Here is a 25,121-nt window from a genome sequence, read left to right on the forward strand (position 1 = left end):
AGTGGAGCCTGCTTGGGATTCTCTTTCCTTCTCTCTCCCTTTCTCTGCCCTGCCTCCCCCCTGCTCCCCTGCTCTCAAGTGTGTGTGCTCTCAAAATAAATACACATTTAAAAATAAAAAGGACTTTCACAATGTCCTTCCAAACCAGCTGGTCCAGACATGTTGCGCCTGGTCGGATTCATGCCCCACCTCTGTTCTCTGGAGCCCCCGACCCAGGTAAATGCCCAGTCCTGCCCTGCTCTCAAGGAGCCCAAGGTTGGAGGGGGATTCATACAGTCAGTCCCCTCCCTGGAGCATCTTGGAGGAGACAGCAACGAACCTCAACTCTCACAGCACAATGCAGCAGGCCTGTTCTAAGGCCCATACCACACCTGCCGGACTCTGCTGTCAGAACCCAACAGGGCACTAGGCAGAATCCGGGGACCCCAGAAACTCCTGTGGTCAGACTGACACAAATGCAGGAGCTCACAGACTCCGATGCTTACAGCCACTGCTGTGCAGTGATGTGTGTGTGATTTTACACATGCATATATGTACGTATGCACACGCATGTCACAGAATCCTGTGTTATGAGGTAAGGCCATCTAAATTGTCCCTCTAATGTAATGTCTGCTAAATTCTCCTCTACTCCCCTTTCCTTCCTCCCTTCCTTCTGGACCTCAGGGGCACAGAATTAATAATACATCTTGGTGCACAACATCCTCTCATCATTGGTCCCTGCAAGGCCATCTGTTATTAAACTAATAAATCAGTAGAAATACTGGAACAAACGCTTATGAAACAAACGCCCTAAAAACACCCAGAACATTGACAATTACTTATATTCACCCATGTGGTTCTCCCCTACCCTGTGCCCCTTCCTCCCCTCCAGAAGCAATGGCTGTTTTGAATCATGTGGTCTTCACTCCCTTCCTCTTTTTACAAAAAAGCTTTACGGAAGCATTGTATCCCTACAAATTATGATTTTCTGGTTTAAGTTGTTTTATGTTTACACAAAGATATGCTGTGTTTAGGCTTTTAGGGGTTAACTTTTCCACTCACAATTCCATTGCTAAGCTCCATTGAATATCTGAGTAGGCGAAGAGATGACAGCTGATCACTAGTGAGGCCAATGTTCACTGCTTGTCTGGGCTAATGCTGGTTTTAGGCCAGCCTGCGGCCTGGAGAAATTGTATTTGCTGGTACCCGGGTCATGCTCCGTAGCTCTGGTGTACTTAACGGCTCCGTTTTATGGAACTTGGAAAAGCATATTTTTATTTGTAAATGATTATAGATATTTGTAAAGATCGAGTCCTTATTTTGATGACAGCTGTGTTAAAATGCTTGGTGCTCAATTACTGGCAGCCTCATTAAAGGGAAGAAGGCACTAAGCGGGGGAGGGAGGGACTTGTCCTTTGATTTCAGCACCGAGTACGCAGAGTCCTGGGCCTCCTTGCCCCACGCAGTCCAGGCCAGCCGAGGTCTTTGGCCTCGGTGAGCCCAGGAGCCAGCTGTGGTGCTGTGGGTGGCCCTCTCTGGGCCGCCTCACTGTGGGTTTACTCCTCCAGGAACAAGGAGGCAGGCATTCTCCCCATTTCCCATCTTGGGCAATACAGACTCAGCGTGGAGCAGTGGCTTGTTTTAGGCCCCCTAGATGGGCAGGCCAGAGCCAGGACCCGAGCCCGGAGCCCAAATCGGGAACCTCGCCCCCCTCCCGCTTCCAGAAGCCAGAAGGAAGACGCTCCTCCCCTTCCTCCCGCCCTCCCAGCCCGCGGGCTCCGGGAAAGGGGAGGAGCTCTCCCGGCTCCTGTGACACCGTCGCCACGGCAACGCGGCCATACTGGCCCCAACGGACCGGGGGTTCTGGGCTGCGGCGGCCGCGGCCTCGTGGGCAGAGCCGGCGGCATGGACAGCCTCTTCGTGGAGGAGGTGGCCGCCTCCCTGGTGCGGGAGTTCCTCAGCAGAAAGGTGGGTCGCGCCGCCTCCGCCGCTCGGGGCCGCCTCTCCAGGGTTGGGGCGCAGTCTGGGGGCGCTCTGCAAGCCCCGCACTTCGCGGAGGGAGAGCCGCCCCTGCCGCCGCCTGCCCCGGGGATGCCCGACGGGAGCGCCGCTTTCCCGGCCTGCCGAGACTACATTTCCCAGGAGCCATCTGGCCCCGCGCAGTGCCCGCCCGCCACGCCGGCCCGCGGCCTCCGCCCTGCGCAGGCATCTCGCCCCTCTGGCGGGGGACGGGGCGCGGGACCCCGGGGACGGGGCCAGCGGGCGGCGGCCTGCTAAAGCATAGCCGCCTGGTCCGGGCCCCGTGGCCCGTCCCGGCACTTCCATCGCACCGGGAAGGAACGTCCCCCCGCTGGGGGAACCCAAGGGACTGAAAAACGTTCCCGATGGGTGAACCCTTCAGTCGCGCTCCGAGGTTGCAGCCTAGTTGTTTTGAACTTCCATTGTGTTGCACCGGAAGACTTTCCGGAGTACTCAAAAGTTGGGGAGGTCCTTAGCAGTCATCTGCAATGCAGGTGGGGACACCGTGGGAAAGAGGTTACTGCGGATGCCAGTGTAGGAACAGCCCGTATTCCTCATTTTAACTGTACAGAGTGACTCACGGCTTGTCACTCACGGTGTCCTGTGGAGCAGGGGCCGTGGGCAGTTGTTTGGATTAAACATACATAGAAACAAAATCATTTTTTTTTTAGAGATTTTATTTTAGTTTTTAAGTAATCTCTACATCCAAAATGGGGCCGGAACTCACAACCTGGAGATCAAGAGTCACATGCTTCTCCCAACTGAGCCAACCAGGTGCCCCAACAAAATAATTTTTTGAATGGAAAAGGGGAAGGGCTTTGGAATCAGGTGGAGGGTTCAAAAATAGCAACTGGTTAGCAGTGTGAGCTTGGGTACGTTACTCACTGCCTCAATTTCCTTATCTGTAAAACAGGCCTAATAAGACTCACTCTGCAGATTTATGATGAGGACTAATAATAAATAACATATGGGTGGGTGCCTAGGTGACTTGGTTGGTTAAGCTACCCAGTTGGGCTCAGGTCATGGTCTTGCGGTCTGTGAGTTCGAGCCCCCCATTGGGCTGTGTGCTGACATCTCAGAGCCTGGAGCCTGCTTTAGATTCTGTGTCTCCTTCTCTCTCTGCTCCTCCCCCACTTGCATTCTGCCTCTCTCTCTCTCTAAATAAAGACATTAAAAAATAAATAATATATGGGCAGTCCCCAGGCATTGCATCTGGTACATAGTAGGTACCTGTGTTCAGCAGTGTCTACACCCCCATCTCTTTTATGCATCTGTTTTGAAAGTATCTTTCTTCGCTTAAAAAAAAATTTTTTTTAATCAAAAAAATTAAAATTTTTCAAAAATGCAGTGTGTCTTCATTGTATTTGCTCTGTTTTTATGGTTACTTGACCTTCCGTCACCAAGTCCTGGGCGCACATTGGGTATCAGTGACACAGCCTTGTGAGGCTGCCCACCATCATCATTTCTTTTTTAATTTTTTAAAAAAAGTTTTATTTATTTATTTTGAGAGAGAGAGAGCACCAGCCAGGGAGAGGGGCAGAGAGAGACGGAGAGAGAGCATCCCAAGCAGGCTACCAGCGCAGAGCCCGATGCGGGGCTCGATCTCACAAACCAAATCGCGAGATCATGACCCGAGCCCAAGCCTAGAGTCGGATGCTTAACTGGCTGAGCCACGCAGGCATCCCCCATCGTATCTTTTAAGTCTGGGCCACCAAGCAAAACTCTCAGAGAGTTTTCCTCCTGGCTTTCCTTTCTTGAGTACAAATGAAATCTAAAGTCCTCCATGGATACCTGAGGCTCTCCCCTGTAGTCTGACCCCAGCTTAGCACCCCAGCGTTGGTTCCAGCCTCTCCCACTTGCTTTCCCCTGTTCCACTTGTGGCCTCCCCAAGTCTGTTTCCTGCAGGAGGTCTTCTTGGATAAGTCCCGTTGGAATAACTGACTTAACCTTGTCTGTGGCTTGCTCATTGGCAGTCACGTTATAGTTTATACATCTGTGGTTTATACGTCTGTTTCTACATCTCACCCACTAGACCAGTCCACAGAACTGACACCTGATCTGGGTTGAACCTTGGCAGTTGTCTGGTTCACTGGGCCTCCTCTCCCTGCCATTTTTTTTTTTTTTTTTTTAAGTAGGCTTCACACACAGCTTGGAGTCCAGCATGAGGCTTGAACTCACAATCCTGATATCAAGAACTGAGCTGAGAGCCAAGAGTTGGATGCTTAAGCAACTGAGCCCCCCAGGTGCTCCTTTCTCTCTCTCTCTCTCTCTCACTCTTTTTTTTTTTTTTTTTTTTTTTTTTTTAATCTGGGCACACTAAATCTCTGACATGAGAAAGGAGTTGCTCACAGTCACTCAGAAAGTTGTGGGGACGCCTGGGTGGCTCAGTCAGTTAAGTGTCTGACTTCAGCTCAGGTTGTGATCTCACGGCTCCTGAGTTCGAGCCCCACATCAGGCTCTGCGCTGGCAGTGTGGGGCCTGCTTGGGATTCTCGCTCTGTCCTCTCTCTCTGCTCCTGCCCCACTCGTGCTTTCTCTCTGTCTCAAAATTAATAAATAAACTTTAAAAAAAGATAAGTTTGTATAGAGCTGGGATTGCAGTCCAGAGCGACTGCTTTCCTCCTCACCTTCTGCTCCAGAGCAGAGACCACGTACTCCCCTCTGGACTTGGCCCCAGGCAGGTAGAACCTAGAGAGGTCCCATCGTGGTGTGAGGTACCTGCTAGTCGTCTGTTCGTTTTCTCAGATCCTCATAACCGTCCTTAGACAGGAATACCTGTTCCCTTTCACGTAAGACGATCATGAGGAAACGTGCCCCTGGTGCGCAAGTTAGATCTTGTCACATTCCTCTACTCAAAACACCCTCCACGGGCTTCTTACTTCAAGCAGAAGAAAATCCGAGGGAAAGCCTCACCAGGGCCTGCAAGGCTCTCTACGACCCTGCTGCAGGCCGTGCCTCCGACCTCACCTTCCACTGCTACCTCATGTGCCCCCTACCCTACATCGAATCCAGCTACACTGGCCCCTCCAAGCATGGCCGGCCCTCAGGGAGAGCCATGATAGTCTCCCGCAATGTCAGGGCCTTCCAAGGTGACTCTTCTGGTGCCCCAGCCTCCCTCTCCTGCGGTGACTTGTCCCCATCCCACCTCCGCCACCCTTTTCCAAGTGGTCATGTCCTAGGCCTGTTGTTCCCAGCAGGGCACCCTTTCTGTCATCTGTCTGGGCATTCTGTCATTCCTCACTTGCGGCTCACCTCCCTCAACAGCCTGGCATAAACTGTTCTTCAGTCTCACTCACGTCTGCATTCCACAGTTTCTGCCAGCTTTCCCCGGCCCGAACCCCTGCCCCCCAGCCCTGTCGTGACCTCTCCCCACTTCTTACCCACCCTTCATTATAGTCACACCCTCGACAACGTGCTCACCTCCTTTGCCCTCCTTGCACCATAGCCCCCCACCCCCACCCCACCCCAAGTTTTCAAATTCAGCCGGGCCTCCTCCATGCCTGCCCTGCAAGCTGAGTGGGGCTGGAGGAAAACACAGCACCGTGTCCACGTTTTCACGGCCCTTCACCATCCCCCCGCCCCAGGCATGCCTGCGTACCTGGTTAGCCCTCTCCAGCCCGTTCCCTCTCTCTGCTCTTGGATGACCGTTTCACACCTTCTCTCTCCTCCAATCCCAAAGCTTCTTCCCCATTCTCAGGTCACCGGGGAAGCAGAAGCGGTCTTGAGAAAACTCCCAGCAGCCTGTACCACCACAGTTGCTAGCCTTCCTGGGCCTGATTCATCACTCCAGCCTCTGTCCGGCGCCTACGAGGGAATTCTCCATACCCCTGGGGAAGGCCACCCTCTCCCCGCATGCCTGTCCCTGCTAGCCTGCTCAAGAACACTGCTGTCGTCACCTCTTTATTGCATATATATTTTGCCTTTTCTACTGTCGCTCCTACAGAATCCCATCCTGACCCTCAAGTCCCTCCAGCTATTGGCCTATTTTTCTTCTCTCTTCTATAACCAAACCCCATGGAAGAGCTGTGTGTGCTCCGATTCTAATCCTGCTTCGGGCTTGCCATAACCCACTCTAATCTGGCTTCTGTCCCCACCAATCCTTGGAAACAACTCTTGTCAAATTTGCCAATGATCTTTAATTTTCAGTCCTCACACTTCTTGATCTAACATTGTGTTTGGACAGTTGATTGTTGACTTTTGTGAAATGGTGCGGTGGGGGTGGGTGAAAAGAACAGCATGGACTGATTGTATTTTTTTAAAACTTTTTCTAATGTTTATTTTTGAGACAGAGAGAGACAGAACATGAGAGGGAGAGGGGCAGAGAGAGGGAGACACAGCATCCGAAGCAGGCTCCCTCCTGGAAACTCATTCTGCTTGGCTTCTGGAGACCACCTTCTCCCACTTCCTGGCCTCTGCTATGATTCTTTGCTGGTCCCTCTTGTTTTCTGGAGCTGTATGTGCTGGGGACTCAAAGACTCAATCTTCTCGGCTTCTCTCATTTTCCAGATGCCTCTGCCGGTCTACTGGATCCCAGTGCTGTCAATATGCTGATCAACCCCAAATGCCTGTCTCTGGCCAAGGTCTCTCTCAGAACTCTTACATTCTTTCCCACTGCCGATTTTATATTTCCACATAGATATGCAATAAATATCTCAGCACATCCAAAACCTAATTCCTGATTCCCTCTGTGTCTTGCAATTTTCCCCATTTCAGTAGGCAGTATCGCTGTCTTTCTGGTTGCTTGGGCCCAAACCTTTGCAATCATTCCTGGCTTTTTTCCCTTTCATATACCCCGCATCCAGTCCATCAGCCCATCTGTTGGCTTTAGCATCAGAGCACATAGAGAGCATAGCCACTTCTTTCCACCTCTCTTGCAACCACCCTGGTCCAAGCCACCTAGATAGCATCCTAACTAGTTTCTGCTTAATACCTTGTCTCCAAAAAATCTGTTCTCAACCTAGCAGCCAGTGATCCTTTAAAAATACAAGTCAGGGGCATCTGAGTGGCTCAGTTCGTTGAGCGTCTGACTTCGGCTCAGGTCATGATCTTGCAGGTGACAAAGTTTGAGCACCGCGTCGGGCTCTGTGCTAACAGCTCAGAGCCCGGAGCCTGCTTCGGATTCTGTGTCTCCCTCTCTCTGCTCCTCCCCCTCTCATACTCTGTCTTTCTCTGTCTCAAAAATAAATATAAACATTAGAAAAAATTAAAAAAAATACAATCAGTCCATGCTGTTCTTTTCACCCACCCCCACCACACCATTTCGCAAAAGTCAACAAGGCCTTTCCTTATCAGGCTCTGGGCAGCCTCTCTGACCTCATTTCCTGTGACTTTCCCCTGGTCATGCGACTCTAGCTGTACTGGCCTCCTGTGACTGCCACGGGGCCTTTGCACATGCTGTTCCTTGCTGAGAACACACTTCTCCCAAGTGTCTGCATGGCCTGCTCCCTTACTTCCCTCAAGTCTCTGTTCTAATGGCACTTAATCATGAAGCCTTTCCTGACTACCCTTTTATTAAAGTATCACACCTTTCCTGTACCCCCTCCTGGTCCTTTCTGTCTCTTGCTCTGCTAAACTTTCTTCCCCCCCGCCAGCATATTATGTTTGTTCCCTTTTCCCCACTGAATATAAGCTCCATGAGGGCTAGGACTTTGATCCGTTTCCTCCTCTGCCTCCAGCAGCCGAACTAGTGGACCAGTGATTCGTTCCCTTCATTTCACAGATGGGAAAACCGGAAGATAGGAGTGAGCATAAGTAGCTGACTATGGAAAACAGTGTCCCTCTTCTGTGTCTCTGCTCTCCCCGTTTTATCTGTGCATAGTAGTGCACGTCAGCAGCTGCTGCACTGTACGTGTACCCCTTTGTTTGTGGTCCGCTTCGCCAACAGAATTTCTGCACCCTGTGAAGGGGTGGGGTTTGTCTTATTCCTTATGTATCTCCTGCATCTAGAAGAGCCCGCCACCTAGTAGGTGCATGGGAAATGTTTGTTGAGTCATGACGATTAAACGAACCAATGAGACCAAGGACTGGCTGATTCCCGAGGGCATCCTTGCCCACTGCCCTGGTGGTTTTCAGACGTCAGTGTGTACCACGGTCCCAGCGAGTTTGTTAAGTGTGCCAAGACTTGCCGATCTGAACCGTTGACAAACGTGAAGTGTTATCTAGCAGAGAGGGACTCTCGTTATGGTTTCTGCCTCACTCCAACTGGAAGGAAAGCCATGGGGAAGGTGCTTGCTGTGAGCCCCACCTCTCCTTCTAGATCCCTCTCCCTGGAGTGCCCACACATGCCCCTACCTTTTCCCCAACATGTACACCCGTTTCTTTCTGTTCTCCCTCCTCAACTTCCTTTTTATTCTCTGTGGTTCAAGGTTGTGTTGGTACCTCTTTTTGTTTTCACAAATTCTTCTTCCCTCGTTTCATGACAGGCAACAGGTCTTGTCTTGTTTGCCCATCAGCGGGAGCCTCTGTGAGATTCTGAACACAGAGGCTGGGAGAGAAATTGAGGCCTGGATAGCACCAGGGTCTGGATCGTGAAGAGCAGAGGGGCCCCTTGGTGCCAGGCTGAACTGTTTGTGAGGCATCTCTTCCTTCTCTACTGCTCTGTGATCACCGGAGCCTGGGGAGGTGGGCAGGTAGTCGGTTCTTTTCCAAATGAAGAAGCCAGGTTCCTGGGAAGCATAGCGCCTGTCATTGCCAGACTATGTTTTAGCTGGGCCTTCTGGGAGGTCAGGGCTGGATGATGGCAAATGGCTTTCCTGGGAACTCAGCAAACGTTTACCATGTGCTTCCAGTGGGCCCCAGGCCTGACCTTGCTGACTCACAGGCTGGGATGGCGGAACCCCCTGTCATGTGATCCTACTGTGTTACCCGGGCAAATCAACCCTTGCTCCCTCCTGAGAAAGGAATCATTATTGGCCTTTTGCTTATTTCTTTTTTCCTTTGGCTTATTTTTATTTGTTATTTATTTATTTATTTATTTATTTATTTATTTATTTATCTATCTATCTATTTATTTATACTTTAGAGAGAGAGAATCTTTTCTTTTAATGTTTATTTTTGAGGGAGAGAGCGAGTGAGCACGAGCAGGGGAGGGGCAGAGAGAGAGGGCAACAGAGGATCTGAAGCAGGCTCCACACTGACAGCATCGAGCCCGATGCGGGGCTCCAACTCATGAACCATGAGGTCATGACCAGAGCCGAAGTTGGATGCTCTGCTGACTGAGCCACCCAGGCACTCCTCCTTTTGTCTATTTTTAAAGCTTCATATTCTGTGGCTCCAAATCTACTGTCAAACCCAGGGCTCCTGAGCCAGCCTTGGGCGAGTCAGTAACCTGAATCTCACTTTCCTTTCCTTTAAAATGGGCCAACAAGTCCAACCTTAGCTCAGCCCATGGGGTCACTGTAAGATTCAGAATAATAATTATGAAGATGTCGAGTGTAAAGGTTATATAAAAATAAATTCTCAAGTCAGCTTCTGGTGCTTTGCAGTATCCTTGCAAGGAAGGCAGGACAGGAATGATCATAATGAACATCAACAGTCTTTTGTTTATAACCTGCATCAGGGAATGAAAGGCTTTGGTTTAAAATGAAAAGAATGATTCAGATTTCTTCCCACAGGGCTTAAAGAAGACATGTGTGACCATGGACCAGGAACGCCCACGCTCTGACCTCAGCATAAACAGCAGAAACGATCTCCGCAAGGTTTTGCATCTTGAATTTCTCTACAAGGAGAACAAGGTACATGCTTTTAAGGTGTGGTGTAATGTTCTGGAACTGAGATTGGCAATGTCAGAGCACTCGTGGGCCCGGCCAAGCTGTCGGAGATGGGTGGTGGGAGGCTTGCCGTGCCTGTGGCCGGGGAGAAACAGACCCAGCCAAGTGCCGACAAATCCCAAGTGTGAGTTGGGCTTCCAGCCTCAGGGAGGCCCCGGGCCGCCCCTGTGGGCTTATTGCGCATGTGTGGCTATGAAGCTCACTTTGAACCTGGGCCTATGACAGTTATTCCCTGTGCTCCCTCCTCCCTCATGAGGCTGTGTTTAGTCAGACTAAAGAATATAGTGTTGGGTTATACTAAAATTTTCCATTCCCTGCCTGTGTAAGATTTTCCTTCTTCAGTTCTGAGTAATAGCTTATTTTTGAGTCCACTGTGACATTTAATGAGGCAGACCTGGGGCTTGGGCTCAGCTAACCCTGGTGCACCGGAGTTGAGGTAGCAAATGGAATAGCACTTCTTTGGTTGGGGGGCTGGGGGGGCTCCCCTGACCCCTCGGCCTTGTCCCTCCCTCCCCCTACCGGCTGTTACAAGCTTCCACGGCACGGCGCCGTGTACTTTTTCCTTTGTTGTGCTCAGCACACTTATAATAGACTGTTTGTGTGGTAGTTTAATTAGTGTCTGCTTCCCGACCACCTTGGATGCAGCAGGAGGCCAGAGAGGGCATCTCTGTTGTTCACTATCGTATCCCCTACTTAACATGTTGCCTGAGGCCACGGCAAATGGTCCATGTGTATTTGTGGATTCTATGACTGACTGAATGAATGAAGCTACCATTCTGGCTTAATTGCTTTTTCTGCTACGAACGCGGTATCTTCTTCTTCTTTTTTTAATGTTTATTTATTTTTGAGACAGAGAGAGACAGAGCATGAATGGGGGAGGGTCAGAGAGAGAGGGAGACACAGAATCTGAAGCAGGCTCCAGGCTCTGAGCTGTCAGCACAGAGCCCGGTGCAGGGCTCGAACTCACAGACTGCGAGATCATGACTTGAGCTGAAGTTGGACGCTTAATCGACTGAGCCACCCAGGCGCCCTGAACGCGGTATCTTCTAATTTGCTTGAAGAATGGGCTCTCCAGTAGGTATTGCCTTGTGGTAGGGAATAGTGTCAGAGTTGGAAAGAATCTAATGATCATGCAGTTAAGCATTTATCATAATTTTTTGAAAAGGCAATAAAATGATATTTCCTGCAGAAGTCCAGATATGCAAAACAAAGAAGGGAAACCCCCTAGTTAGATTGGGGATAAAGAGGACTTGCCTTCTTGGCCTTTTAGGGCAGCCCCTCAGGGCTGGACTAAGCAGCTTCTATTTTTTATTTTATCTTATTTTTTAAGTTTATTTATTTTGAGAGAAAGAGAGAGAGTGTGTGAGTGGGGGAGGGGATGAGAGAGAGGGAGAGAATCTGAAGCAGGTTCCACGCTGTCAGCACAGAGCCCAATGCAGGGCTCAAACTCATGAGACCATGACCTGAACGGAAATCAAGAGTTGGACGCTGAACTGAGTCACCCATGTGCCCCAAAGCTTTGAAATTACTGATAGAATGGGCGACCCATCTGGAGGAGCTGTGAGCCAGAGGAAAGTGGCTTGTCAAAATCTCACAGTGACTTATGGGGTAGGGGTGAAGCTAGAACCAGATCTAATTCTCAGTCCTACTATAGTAATGGCAGTCAAACTTCCTGTAATTGTAACCCTTTACTCAAACGATATCTTAGCAGATGAGGTTAGAGTGGGGGTGGGATGCCCGCCCCCCCCCCCAGCCCTCCAAGGCTATTTCTGAGACATCTGGAAAAACCTCAGAGCAGCTCAAAACCTGCCCTTGCACGTGTCACATAGCCCAGGGAGGAACCCAGGCCAAGTTTCCCTCAAACGAACAATGGTATCAACCTACAGGAACACTTAGGTTGCCACAAGTTCCTGTGCCTGACTTTGATGAGAAAAGGGCAGTGGCAGCCAGGTGAAGTCCTGGCATAGGTTCAGTAAAGACATCAGATCGATGCCCTTCATCCTTGGTCCCGGTGTGATACCGCTGCCCCTCCACCGCTTCTGTGTGGTCAGCTGGGGTCCTGTAGACCCCAGCACCAGACACTCAGTAGATCTCCATTGGCTGCATTTCAAGGCAGCAGAGTAGACTGTATATTTTAGAAAGGCTTTTCCATAGAAAGTGAGACGGGTAACCAGAAAATCAAATAACCCTGCTGATACACTGGGATTTTTTATGTAAATGCAACTTTACTTAATTTCCTGGAATCATCTTTGCCATTCAAGTTATTTTTATTTCTGCACTATAATATAGTCTCCCTAAGGTAATAATTATCTGAAGATACTTAAGATATTTTCATTAGATCTTGGTAAGTGCCCTGATTATTTGATTTATACAGTAGTTATTATACAATGAAATGAGCTTATATTTTACAGAAAGACATATTTATTAACCTATCTATCGCATAATGATTTTGACATTTGCACAAAGCTAGCCTGCTTCTAGGAAAGCCCTGCAATTTAATGTTAATTCCAGGAACTTGTTTTTCCCTATTAAAGATACAATATATAAAAATGCCAGTGTAAAATTAAGTTTTTGAAAAATGGTGTCTAGATTCATATAAAGGCTGTGAAGAGCCACAAAGTATAATTCATGTAACGCAGGGCTATAAATCTCTCGTATTGAAAGAAAAATAGGACGGTCTAAATTAATTATGCAACGCCTTTCCCCTGACTCTCTTCCTTGTGAGTTTCATTTAGACTTAGACAAAATAGTTCTTTTGGGCCCCATTCTAAAAAAATAAAGCTGTCCCCTTATTTTGACTGCCTGATAAATCTGTTGCTGTTGGTCATAACCCATTTGGCTGTGGGTGTGGGTCCCAGGATTTTGCTGTGCAGAGCAGGGGAATAGGAAGAGGGAAGGACTGGATGTGCCTGAGGGTCCTCTCTGTGCTAGGTTCTTTGTCAGGCGCTATATTGCTCTGATTGCAGACTCACCAAATGTCCCATGTCTGACCACACTTCCCAACAGCTTGGTGTTCCTGGGCAAGTGGGGTGGGGACTGACACAGTTCCATGGCCTGAGGTCAGCCTGTGGATTGCTGCTTGGATAACTATGTCCAGCTTACTTGGGGGAATTTTAAGAGAAGCCAGGACTCCAATCTTTGCAATTCTGGCTTAGTAAGACACAGCAGGACCTGGGAATATGTATTTTTAAAACCTCCAAAGATGATATTTGGTATTGTCAGGATTGGGAAATACTGATATCATTTCTTTCTAAAACCGACCACTATAGAGTTTCATTTCTTCCTTCCTTCCTTCCTTCCTTCCTTCCTTCCTTCCTTCCTTCCTTTCAAGATTCTGGTGTAGATTGAGTCAATCCTGATGGCCTCTCATGTTTTTTGCAATAGACTGCTGCAGAAGAGTCCCTGTGGTCCCCAGTGTTAAATGCAGAGCACACAACCTTAGAGCACATTCGGGTCCCAAGTATTTATAAACTTGTAGAGTTAATGATCCCGAAAAAAGGTTTAGTTTTTTTAAATGAAGAGATATCTATTTTCTAAAATTACTCCTAGGAGAAAAACCAAGAGGAAATTTTCTTGGGTATTCTTCTATTCATATCATATTTTATTACAGTTGTTCATCGGATCGCCTGACTCATGCATCGGATGATAGTTCTTTTAGGATAGAGATTTTTGTCTTCATCTCTGTCATACCATGGCACCTCACACATGGTAGGCAGTCACTGAAAACTTGCTGAAAGAAAGAGTGTATGAATGAATAAGAAGCTGATAAACTATGTCAAAGAACTGGACTAGTCATCTTTTCCACCTTTTTCCCCTGAAGTTGTACCTGTGGTTAATGATATTTTTTCTTCCAATGATAGGCAAAGGAAAATCCTCTAAAAACAAACCTCGAACTCATTACCAGATACTTTCTGGATCACTTTGGGAATACTGCTAACAATGTCACTCAAGAAACACCAATTCCTGCACTCTCAATTCCAAAGAAAAATATCAAATCACCACCGAGAGGCTCAGAGACCACGCTGGTGAATATATATGACCTTGCAGAGGAAGATGCAGAATGGAGAACATCGTTGTCAGAAACAAGCAAAGCCAGGTATCTCTTCTTATTTACACTGTGAGTTAGTTTCCTATCACTGCTCTAACAAATGGCTATAAATGCCGTGGCTATAACAGTCAGGGTTTTCTAGAAAAACAGAACCAATAGGAACCAACAGGATGTGTGTGTGTGTGTGTGTGTGTGTGTGTGTACATACATGCAAATATATATGCACATATATATGTGTATCCGTATTATATATACATATATATATATTATTTTAAGGAGTTGGCTCACATGATTGTGGGAGCTGGCAAGTCTGATATCTGTAGGGCAGACTGGCACACTAGAAACTTAGGCAGTATTCTGTGTTATAGTCCTGAGGCAGAATTCTCTGGGAAACCTCAAGTTTTGCTCTTAAGGCCTTCAACTGATTGAATGAGGCCCACCCATATTATCTAGGGTAATCTTCTTTACTTAAAGTCAACTAATCATAGATGTTAGTCCTATCTTAAAAACACCTTCATGGAAGCATCAAGGCTATTATTTATCCAAACAACTAGGCAACATGGCCTAGCAAAGCTGACATAAAATTTAACCATCACCGTGTCTTAAAGCAACACAAATATATTACCTTACAATTCTGAGGTCAGAAGTTCAAAACTGGTCTGGGTTAATGACAAGGTGTCAGTAGGGCTTGTTCCTTCTGGAAGTTTTTGGGGCAAATCTGTTTCCTTTCCTTTTTTGGCTTCTAGAGGCTGCCTACATTCCCTGGCTTGTGGCTGCTCCCTCTGTCTTGAGGGCACATCACTCCAGCCTCTGCTTCTGTCATTGTATCCTACTCCAGACACTGACCTCCTGCCTCCCGTCTAGCAAGGGCCCTTGTGACTCCAGTGGGCCCTCCCAGATAATAGAGGATAATCTCAAACTTTAACACATGTGCAAAGTCCCTTTTCCACGTAAGATAGCATTCATGGGTTCTGGGCTCAGGGCATCTATGGGGGGCCATTATTCAGCTTCCACATTGTGTGCTTTCCAATTCCCTGTTGTGGGGCACTGTTACCTTTCTCTGGAGGCCTTGGGAGTAGAGGAGGATGCGAGGGGGGATGCTCATGGTTCAGATGTTTAACATTTGTCAGGTTCAGGGGCTTGCTTCATTTGCATTTTCTTAAAAACGAAACAAAACAGGTACAGGATTCCCTAAGCAAGTTAACACTGTAGAATTAGACACATCTGAAAAATAAGGCCTTTTGGACCTCTTAGGGAGAAAATGAATTGGGATTCTGGATTGAACCTCCATTATTTGGAAAGCAGTTATGTTACATTACAAACTTAATAGCCGCCGTAGTCACCACCAGTGAGTCTAACTCCCCGGGACTGGGTGTTTCCTTCCGGCTTTGTTGAGAAGCATTTTCTTTCCTGAGGGTAGCCAAAGTATAGGGTCTGGGCATCGAGCTGCCAAAGGATGAGCACCGTTAAAAACATTAACACAAGGCTTTGGATGTAAAAGTGAATCAGGGTGGTACGGAAGAAGATGGTTCTTCTTCAGAGATCCTCACCGCCTGGCTGGGAAAATAAATATTTGAGACGATGAAGAGCCGGCAAAAGAAAGTAGTCGAGGCTCCCGAGTTCCACCCGGTTGCCCAAGCTACATATTTGGGTGTTATCCTTGACTTCTCTTAGTCTATCATTTTTGCCTCCATGAGTCCTTAATGACACTAGACTCTTTCCTACTTTCTCTGCCCCGACAGCAGTGCTTCAGTTCATACCCTCCCCTCTTGCCTGCACTGACTCCCACCGGCTCTTCCCTGGTCTCTAGGCCTCTAGTGATCTGCTCGAGTGCACCCTCCACCTAAGAGAGCATGAGCTTCCTACAAACGAGTCTGGCTCTGCTGGCTTCCCCACGGAAACGCCTTCAGATGTTTCCCATGGCTTCCAGGAAAAATCCAAACTCCTAAGGGTAACTTGCAAAACTCTTTCCACAGTCAGCCTGCGTGGCTCACTTGGGCCTGTCCTGCTTTTACAGGCCTCTGTGTTAGTGCCCAGGGCCTCTGATTATCTCCTGCCTACTCATTCCTACAGACTCCGTGCTGTCCTCTCTGCAAGTCGTTCTCAGCTTCTCCAGGCTGGTTCTGAGCCCTTCCTCTGCCGGACATGCCCCAGTCATGGCACATATTACCGCTTCTCTCACATGTGACCCAGTGCTTGGTGATAAGCAGCTTGGCACAGAGCAGCAGTCAGTGCCCCTTTAGGCCAGAGTCTAGTGGTAGAAAGCATCCCAGCCTGTGTCAGAAGGGCTCTGGGTGATCCATCACAGATCATAGGCGAACATCCTCTTTATCTGGGTCTCTGGCTCTGTTCTTTCTCATTTTTGTTATTCCTCCTTGCTTACCTCCCTGTGTTTCACCTTCTTTTGTTCTCTTGCTCTCTCTCTTTAACATACACCACACACACACACACACACACACACACACAATCTATCTTTCTTACTCTCTTTCAATGCCGAGCAACCCAGGAAAGAAGGCATTAGCATGCCCAACTTAACTGGACATTAACTGAATAGTTGTGGGAAAATTTACCACAGGTCTCTATCCACCAATCTCAATGAGGTACAGTAAGACTGGGTTCCATGTAACTCATGACTGTATTGAAGGGCTATGGTTTTCTATAACTTGGGTCTGGAATAAGGATGCTCTTTATATTTGAGGATACACAATATCTAAGGATATTTGAAGAATCCTGTCATGGGTCATCAATTCTGATTTTGTTTCTTGTTTCCTGGTCTTATTTTATAGGTCCGATTTGCCCTGATATGAAAGTATTTTCTGTTCTTTACCTTAATGATAGGCACTGGCTGGTTAGAATCCTGGTTGGTTAGAACCCTCGCATAGTTATGAATGGGCTTGCTCTGTGTGCCTGTTGAATGTGGAATTTGTTATCAATGTTAGCTGTTCCTTTTGGGGAATCTGTTTTAATGGAGATATATCTTTTTTTTGCAGACATGACAATCTTGATGGGGATTTACTTGGTAATTTTGTATCATCCAAAAGGCCCCCACACAAACGTAAGCCCACGCAGGCTGTCCCAGGTGAAAGTCCCCCCGTGGCCTCTGCATGGGAGAAGATGGACAGGCTTCAGTTATCAGAACCTTCCTTGGACACGAAAAGGATGGGAGAGAAGATCAGGCCAAAGTCTGGCCTGATTGTCCGAGGCATGATGACCGGGCCCATCGCCAGTTCCCCGCAGGTAGGGTTGCCGATCTCACTGCTCATGTGAGAGTGGAAAGTGAGAGGCAGGCAGGGCTTAAGGAGCTGCCTGGGATCATTGGAGGGTTCCCCACGACGTAGTCCAAGAAGCGGGGAGCTGTGAGCTGGGATGGGAGGAACACCTGCCTGTGTCTTCTCTGGTTGTACTGTCTTTCAGTACATGACTGTCAGCCAGACAGTGTACGATCCTTATGGGATCATGGCCAGGCCTCGTTTCCTTCCCTGCCCTCAGTTTACCCACCATGTCAATGAGGTGGATGCCATGGCTTTGTCTTCCTTTGCTGAGTGAGAACACATGTATCTTCTAGTTTTACCTTTGCCATTCAGGAGTGGTGGGTGACCCATCTGAGTCTAGAGAAAATCTTTTTTATTTTTTTAAGACATCATAGTTAAAAGGGTAAAAGAAGTCCCAACCCTAATAGTTTCATTTGCTTTGCTTTAAAAAGAAATTCTAATAATTTCACATCATTCTTTCATAGTCTTCCTTAAGGAGGGGCTCTGGTAGGGTCGCATTAGGTGGGGGGACTAAACCAAATGAGAGAATGAATATAAAAGGAGTTTGTGAAACAACAAAGAAACAGAAAACCAAAGGAAAACCAAACACCAAGTCACAGTATAGTATTAGTCAAACGAGGGAGCCTGAGCAAACCCACGTAGGTCATCGGTGTCCATGGCTGGTCACGTCCTGTCCTGTGCTGCATGGCTAGATGTGGGCTGTGGCTCTAGAGGCTGGTGTTATTCTCCCATTTCACTTGGAATCAAGACATAAAGAAGCCGACCCTCTCCCTGCCTCTGCCGGCGTCTTGTGGGGTTTTGGTCAAGGTCTTTATTCCTCTTGGCCGTGGTCTTGTTTGTTAGATCAGATGGCTAAGGCTCTGCCGAGCACTGGGATTTCACAGCTTGGAGATGGTCCTACAGTCTTGGTGTCCAGATCAAGGAGGCGAACCAGTGTGTGGCTCACAGTGCACGTTCACATCATGTCCCATCCTCCTGTCTTGTGTATTTGGAGAGGGACTGGACCATGCCTAGAGGAAAGCCGCCAGGAAGGTGAAGAGTTTGGCGGAAGTGGCAAGATTTGGGAATGTTTAGTCTTGGGAAGAGAAGACAGAAGGTGGGAGGAGGGGCAGAACAGAAGAGATTTCTTCCACCACGGATGTAGGAATAACCCGGTCCCAGGATGGCAAATGCCTGCAAGTGCCCGATGCTGTGCCTGCAGCAGACATTGCTAGTGAGCTCAGTGTTCTTTTCCTGTCAAGCCCGGATGTGACGTCACAATCTCCTGGGCATCTTCGGCCAGTGCTCCAAATGGGTGGACTGGAGTGGCGAGTGAGATGATCCCTATCAGGCCTCTTGAGCTTAGGCTGTGGGCCTCCTGAGAGCAGGGACTCTGCCATACTTGTGTGCAGAGTGCAGTGTGGGCTTTTGTTGGGGTGAGTGGTGTAGCCTGGCCTGATGTCTCCTGAGAGCACACCTGGGACCAGCAGGTGGAGGCCCGTATGAGGAACTTCAGTCAGAGATGCTTCAGGAGGAGAGCAGGCCATGTCGGAAGCAACTAGACTAGTTGGGTCAAGGGGAAACCAGGGACGCTCTCTGCTGGAGACATTGTTTTACACCCTATCAGTAGTTCTCAAACCACTGTAGTCTCAGGGTCTCTCCATACTCATAAAATTACTGAGGGACCTGAAGAGCTTCTGTTATGTGGGTTATAGCTGTTGACATTTGCCACGTTAGAAATTAAAACTGAGAAATTAAAAAAAAATTTACTTACTAAACCATCAACAATAGTAAACCCATTACACTTAATACAAATAACATGTTGTGAAACCAAACCCCGCCCCCCCCCCCTTATTTTCCAAAACAAAACAGTAGTGAGATGAGGAGGACTGTTTCACATTTTTGCAAATCTCTTTATGTCTGGCTTAGTAGAGGATAGTTCAAGTCTCATATTTGCTTCTCCATCCAGTCTGTCCCATTATGATAGTTTAGTTGAAGTCCATGAAGAAAATATGGCCTGACACAGATATGTAGTTGGAACAGGGAAAAGCGCGTAATTAGTCTCTTCTGGAAACCAGGGGTATTCTTTGATACTGCACCAAACTAGACAAGTTGTGGTTTCTTATTGTGGAGTCTGAAAGCATAGCCAGGAACTTTTTGTACCTTACCAATATCTATCGGTCTGCCTTGCACTTTGAATGGATCTTTTGCCACCGCCTAGTTTAGTAACATGATGCATTTGCTCATTTGGAAAATATTGGCTTACTGAGTTATCTGGGTTCCTGAGATCTTCTGAATGTGAACACATTTCATTAAAAAAAAAAAAAAAAAAAAAGAAACAACAACAAAAACAACCCAACAACCCACATCAAAAAAATCACATTGCTTCATGTTGCCACCCAATTCATCAGAAGAAATTTTTAAGTGCTGAGAAGCCCTCAAGCTCACCGTGGCTGATTCAAGTTTCCCCAAATTTTCATTTTTACCTGATAATTTGTATTTTATCACTGACCATTCATCAGTTGTTTCACTTGAAGTGACAGGCTCAGTTTATTTTCAAGAAAACGCCTGCCAGATACCCAAGTCTGAGTAACCATAGTTTGTCTGTCAGTTGTTCCGCGAAAAACATTAGCAAGTTCGTTTCACAGCTCAGATGGTTGCACAAGTGCTTTTCCTTGAGACAGCCGGGTCCCCTGCACCCAGAGGAGTGCGTATATATACCTCCCATTTTGTCCCATGGAATATTAAAGAGATGTGGACCATAGGGTTGAGATTGAATACAGTTAGTAAGTGTTATGCTTCAGCATGGACGTTCTTTCTCTTTTCTTTTTTTCCAATTTTTAAAAAAAAATATTTTATTTATTCTTGAGAGAGAGAGAGACAGAACATAAGCGGGGGAGGAGCAGAGCGAGAGAGGGACACAGACTCCAAAGCAGGCTCCAGGCTCCAAGCTGTCAGCACAGAGCCTGATGCGGGGCTCGAACTCACAAGCCATGAGATCATGACCCGAGCCAAGGTTGGATGCTTAACCATTGACTGAGCCACCCCGGCGCCCCTCATCATGGACGTTCTTAAGCAAAATTAGCATTTTACTTGTGTACTGTTATTGCAAGTGGTGGCAAATACCTCCAGTGCTAGTAAAGTTCAGTGCCACCCCCTGGATTCGTGCTACTGGCCAGCAGTTTTTCCCACCAGGGCATTTGCATTATTACGGCGAATGTCAACACAGTGAAAAAGGCAACTCATGTCATATCATTATTATGAAAAGAGGTTTGAGCTCCCTAGAAGGATTTGGGGACCTTTAAGGCTGGCGGATCACACTTTGAGAACTGGTGGACCAGATGAATGCTGGGGTCCTGTCCTACAGCGACATCCCATCACATCCGTGCACTTGAGACCCCCTTCACAACTGAGATTAGAGGCAGATTGCATAGATCTGCTTTACCACTAGGAGGTTGACCCAAACTTCTGAAGGGGGGGTTGATTGCCTCGGGAGGTGTGTTTTTCCCTTGGGGTACCTGAATCCTATGAAGGGCATTGAAAGATGGGACAGGTTGTTGTAGAATTTCCCCAGGCTTTCTAGAAAGTGTTCTGTGGACCTGTGAGTACCTTGGCCATACTTAATTGGTTGCTTGAGAGAAAAGAGCAAGATTTGCTAAGTATTTCATCATTTTTTTTTTTTTTTTTTTTTTTTTTTTTTTTTTTTACTTACTAGGTCAGCTCTGTACTTACGAAGGATGACTAAGAGGCTGGGTTCCCTGCCTTTGGCCAGAGCTTGAGTCTCCTTGGGAATGGTGACTAATATTTTCTGCACTGTGTGGCAGGGATGCCCTGGTGGCTTTCGGAGGGTTGTAGTGCCTAGTAATTTCCACTAGGCAAGAATACTACAGAATTAGCTATTTTTATTCCAGCTCGGGCTTTACCACTGGGTTCAGGATTATTTCTGGAAATTCTGAGAGATCCCAAATTTTAAACCCAGGAAAAGCCTTGCAGGTCTGTTTTTGTTCCCTCTACCTCCACTCCCCTATCCTAGATTGGTAAATTGAGTTCCCATTTCATCAGTTGATCATTGACAGTAAAATAGGACATTTCTGTTGACTCCTTTCAAATTCCTTCATTTCAAAAACTAAGCAAGCCTTGAGCGCTTACTAGGTATAGGTCACTGAGCTGGGAACTCTGGACACCAGAGATGAATGAAGATTGGCCTCTGCTGTTCCTGGTCTATCAGCAGGAGAGGCTAAGGCCCTGTGTGACTGGGGACTGGGGAAAAGCTAGAGAGCAGTGGCCGATGTTTGTTGATTGCCCTCATGGGTCTGGCTCTGTGCCAGTGCCTTCCATGGGTGTCTCCCTTCGTACTATGATCTTGTGGAAAATAGATGCTATAGGTCCCCAATCCCTCATTTGACCTTTGGGCCAGATGTGTTTTGGAATTCAGAATTTCATTATTTTCAGGGAAGAAACACCATGCACAAACCATATATCACCTAATGCTTTGCAGTAGGGTTTGGGGTAGCACCCCCTAAGCAAAAATATTGACATTTCTACAACTAAAGATATGAATATTCACACTAGAAAAAGACTATAAACAACCTCGTAACAGTTCAGAAGAATTTGCCACAGGATTCCAGAAGAAACTTGTTTTGAGAGGTTTTAGAAATTACAGATAGTGTGGGGTGCCCAGAGGGCTCAGTTGGTTAAGCCTCTGACTCTTGATTTTGGCTTGGGACCGAGACCCTGCATCAGGCTCTGCACTGACAGCTTGAAGCCTGCTTGGGACTCTCTCCTTCTCTCTCTGCCCCTCAAAATAAACATTAAAAAAAAGAGAAATTAGGGGTGCCTGGTTGGCTCAGTCAGTTAAGTGTCTGACTTGGGCTCAGGTCATGATCTCGCATGATCTTCGTGGGTTTGAGCCCCGTGTCAGGCCCTGTGCTGATAGCTCAGAGGCTGGAGCTTGTTTTGGATTATGTGTCTCCTCTCTCTCTCTGCCCCTCCTCCACTCATGCTCTGTTTGTCTGTCTCTTTCTCAAAAATAAACAAACATTAAGAAAAAAGAGAGAAATTCCAGATCGTGGATTGTGGACAGGTTATATTACAGGTGAGGGCAGTGGGGGACAGAGAAATTAATAACTTGCCACAGGGAGCATGGCTGGTAGGTAGGTGGTGATGCAGGAATTGGGAAACAGATCCGACCCTGGAGCTACAGCTGCACCTGCTCCTGGACGCTGTTCTCTGTAAGACTGTGGGAGAAGGGCCGAGGCACACTCTTGGGGCTTATGCACGTGGAGCACGGTGACAGCATTACAGATGTGGCAGCCTGTGAGTACCTCCTCAAAGGATAGGTGGGATTTTAAGAGGAGTTGGGAATGGGGAAAGATGTTCCAGGGGGAGGAAACGCCATGGGCAAATGCTTGTCGTGTGGGATGGAGTGTTTTCCCACCTCCCTTGAAGGGAATCCTCACTGCCCTTGTCCTTGCCCCTTTCAGGATTCCCTTCGCAAGCGCTCCCTGAGGCGGTCCCTGTCCTTGAGCAGCGGCGCCCCCCAGGCCCCCGAGGAAGAGGGCCAGAAAGTGCCTGAGCTCTCCGCCGGTGCCCTGGCCCATCCTGCAGCCCAGGAGGGCCTGGCATCCAGCACTGGCTCCACTTCCAGAAGTCCCCTGGGCCCACTCAGTGAGCTGACCTCAGAAAAACGGAAAACCACACCCAGCAGCCCCCCTCACTTGCCCAGCAAAGGGCTCCTGCAGAGGGGGAGCGGCAGGTGGCGAGATCTTGCAGAGGACAGCCCAGCTGTGGACAGTGGCCCGGAGGGCAACAGGATGCCCTCGAAGTTCTCCTTGCCAGGTGGGAGTGCCAGGACGACCCAGGAGAGGCTGGAGAGAGCGTTCACACGGCAGGGGACCCAGCCCCTGCCCCTCAGGTGAGCAGGCTGTGCTGAGGTGATGGCTTTCCCAGAGATCTGCCCAGTCCCCCGTGGCTCTTTGGGCTCTCAGAGCAAGCCTGTGAAGTCCAGAAAGTGGGTATGGTCCTCCCATGAGGGAGAGAACAGCCCAGAGTGCGTACATATGGGAAGCTTCAGAGGAGGGAGGGTTCCTTGGTCCTTTTTTCTTCTCACAGTCTTGATACTTTGGCATGTGATTCCCAGACTTACCTGCAGCAACATGGCCAGGTTGATGTGGCGTAAGAGATGTTTCTTGTGGGAGGCCCCAGACATGGTGATGTATCGGCTCCCACAAGGCTCTTGGGGGCAAACTTTTTTGTGTGTGTTACTCTTCTTTTATTCTTTCACAATAGACCTTGATGATTCCTATATTGATTCATCTTTGAATGTCAACCAACCTTACATCCCTGGAATAAATCTTACTTGGATGTATTATCTTTTTATATATTATTTGATTAAATTTATTAATATTTGTATGTAGGGTTTTATATATAAATTCGTGAAGGAGATTGCCTAGCAAATTTCCTTCCTTGCAACAACACCATGAGATTCCATTATCTAGGATATGCTTGAAGGGGTGCCCCTTTTTTCTGTTCTCTTGAAGAGTTAGGCACTTGGGTGCTGGTGGTACAGGCAAACTAAATAGATTATAGTCCATAAACTCCCTTTATGACCCTAGTAAGCTGGGCCTACTCTGCTTAACACATTTTGTGGCTATGTTATTCGATGCGTGTACATGTAGAAGTTTTGTATCTTCCTGTCGGATAGACTTTTCTATCATTATGAAATTTCTATCTCTGGTAATGCTTATTGCCTTAATGTCTATTTAGGGAGAGCTACCCCAGCCTTCCTTTGATTATAGTATAGCGATGGACTATCTTTTTCTATCTTTTTACTTTCATCCATTCTATAGCCTTTTACTTAAGGGTTCCGACCAAAACCCTATGGGGTTTGCCAGGATCCTTCCCTCTTTTTTAAAAGATTATAATTTATTTAAGCTAAAAAAAAAAACCCACACAAAAACCCAGTTCACCCATTCCTCCACCCTCTGCTCCCCTCAGCCTTCTTTTGTGATACCTTTTATGGCGACAGATTTTCCTCTAAGCAATGCTTTGTTGTATTCCGTGAGTTCATATGTTGTCTATTCATATGACTTAGTTTAAATATTTTCTAATTCCCGTTGTGATTTCTTCTTTTGACCCATAGGTTATTTAGACACATATTGACTGAAGCAAACATCTGGGGTATTTTTCTGGTTTCTGTTTTTGATTTCTGGCTTGTTTTCACTTCAGTCACATACACTCTGTATGAGTTCAGTCTTTTGATATTTGTTGGGATTTCTTTATGGCCCGGTATAGATTTAAAGCTTATCTCTTCTCAGCAGTGAATATTGGGAATTTTTAATCCTCTCAGATAATTTTTATTTTAGTTGGGATAATTATTGCCTTTACATTTGCCTGTTGCGTTTGGTAGGATGAAAAGATCCGCTTCTATTTTTCTCCACAGAGTAAGACAGTTTTCCAGCACCATCTACAACCTGTTCCTCACCCCACTGATTCATGAAGCCACCTTTATTCTTTATAAAGTTCCCATTTCGATGTGGGTCTGTCTTTGAGCTCTCTATTGGGGTTATTGGTCTTCCGTCCTTTTTTAAAAATCTAAAACCACATGACCATAGCTTTTATTACTATGACTTTGTAGTTATAGCTTAGTATCTTGGTGGGGCCAGTCCCCCCTTCTCTTCCTTTGTTTCAGCATTGATGTAGCTACTTCTGTTTTTTTACTTGAAAGTTTTTTTTAAAGGTTTATTTATTTATTTTGAGAAACAGAGAGAGAGGGAGAGAGCACAAGTGGGGTAGGGGCAGAGAGAGAGAGAGAGAGAGAGAGAGAGAGAGAGAGGACTCCAAGCAGGCTCTGTGCTGACACACTGCAGAGCCTGACGTGGGGCTTAGACCCACAAACCCCGAGACCATGACCTGAGCTGAAATCCAGAGTGGCCACCCAAACCACCGAGCCACCCAGGCGCCCTCTTGTAGCTACTTCTAGATCTTTATTCTTTCTACAGGTCTTTTTTCCCGTTACCCAACATGGGTAGAACTGACTTGTCCTCTTGCCATAAAG

General features: G+C 47.4%; 1 protein-coding gene across 1 annotated transcript in view; it reads left to right on the forward strand.

Moving 5' to 3' along the window:
* The first annotated feature begins 1,571 nt into the window (after positions 1-1,571).
* Positions 1,572-25,121, forward strand: part of MINDY4 (MINDY lysine 48 deubiquitinase 4) — a 109,491-nt gene continuing 85,941 nt past the window's right edge. The window contains exons 1-5 of the mRNA XM_042921468.1: positions 1,572-1,947; positions 9,611-9,730; positions 13,627-13,862; positions 16,805-17,051; positions 22,549-22,979. Of these exons, the coding sequence (XP_042777402.1) occupies positions 1,885-1,947; positions 9,611-9,730; positions 13,627-13,862; positions 16,805-17,051; positions 22,549-22,979 (1,097 nt within the window). The 5' untranslated portion in view covers positions 1,572-1,884. The remainder of the gene's footprint in view (positions 1,948-9,610; positions 9,731-13,626; positions 13,863-16,804; positions 17,052-22,548; positions 22,980-25,121) is intronic.

Source organism: Panthera leo, chromosome A2 (assembly GCF_018350215.1).
Source record: "Panthera leo isolate Ple1 chromosome A2, P.leo_Ple1_pat1.1, whole genome shotgun sequence".
NCBI lineage: Eukaryota > Metazoa > Chordata > Mammalia > Carnivora > Felidae > Panthera > Panthera leo.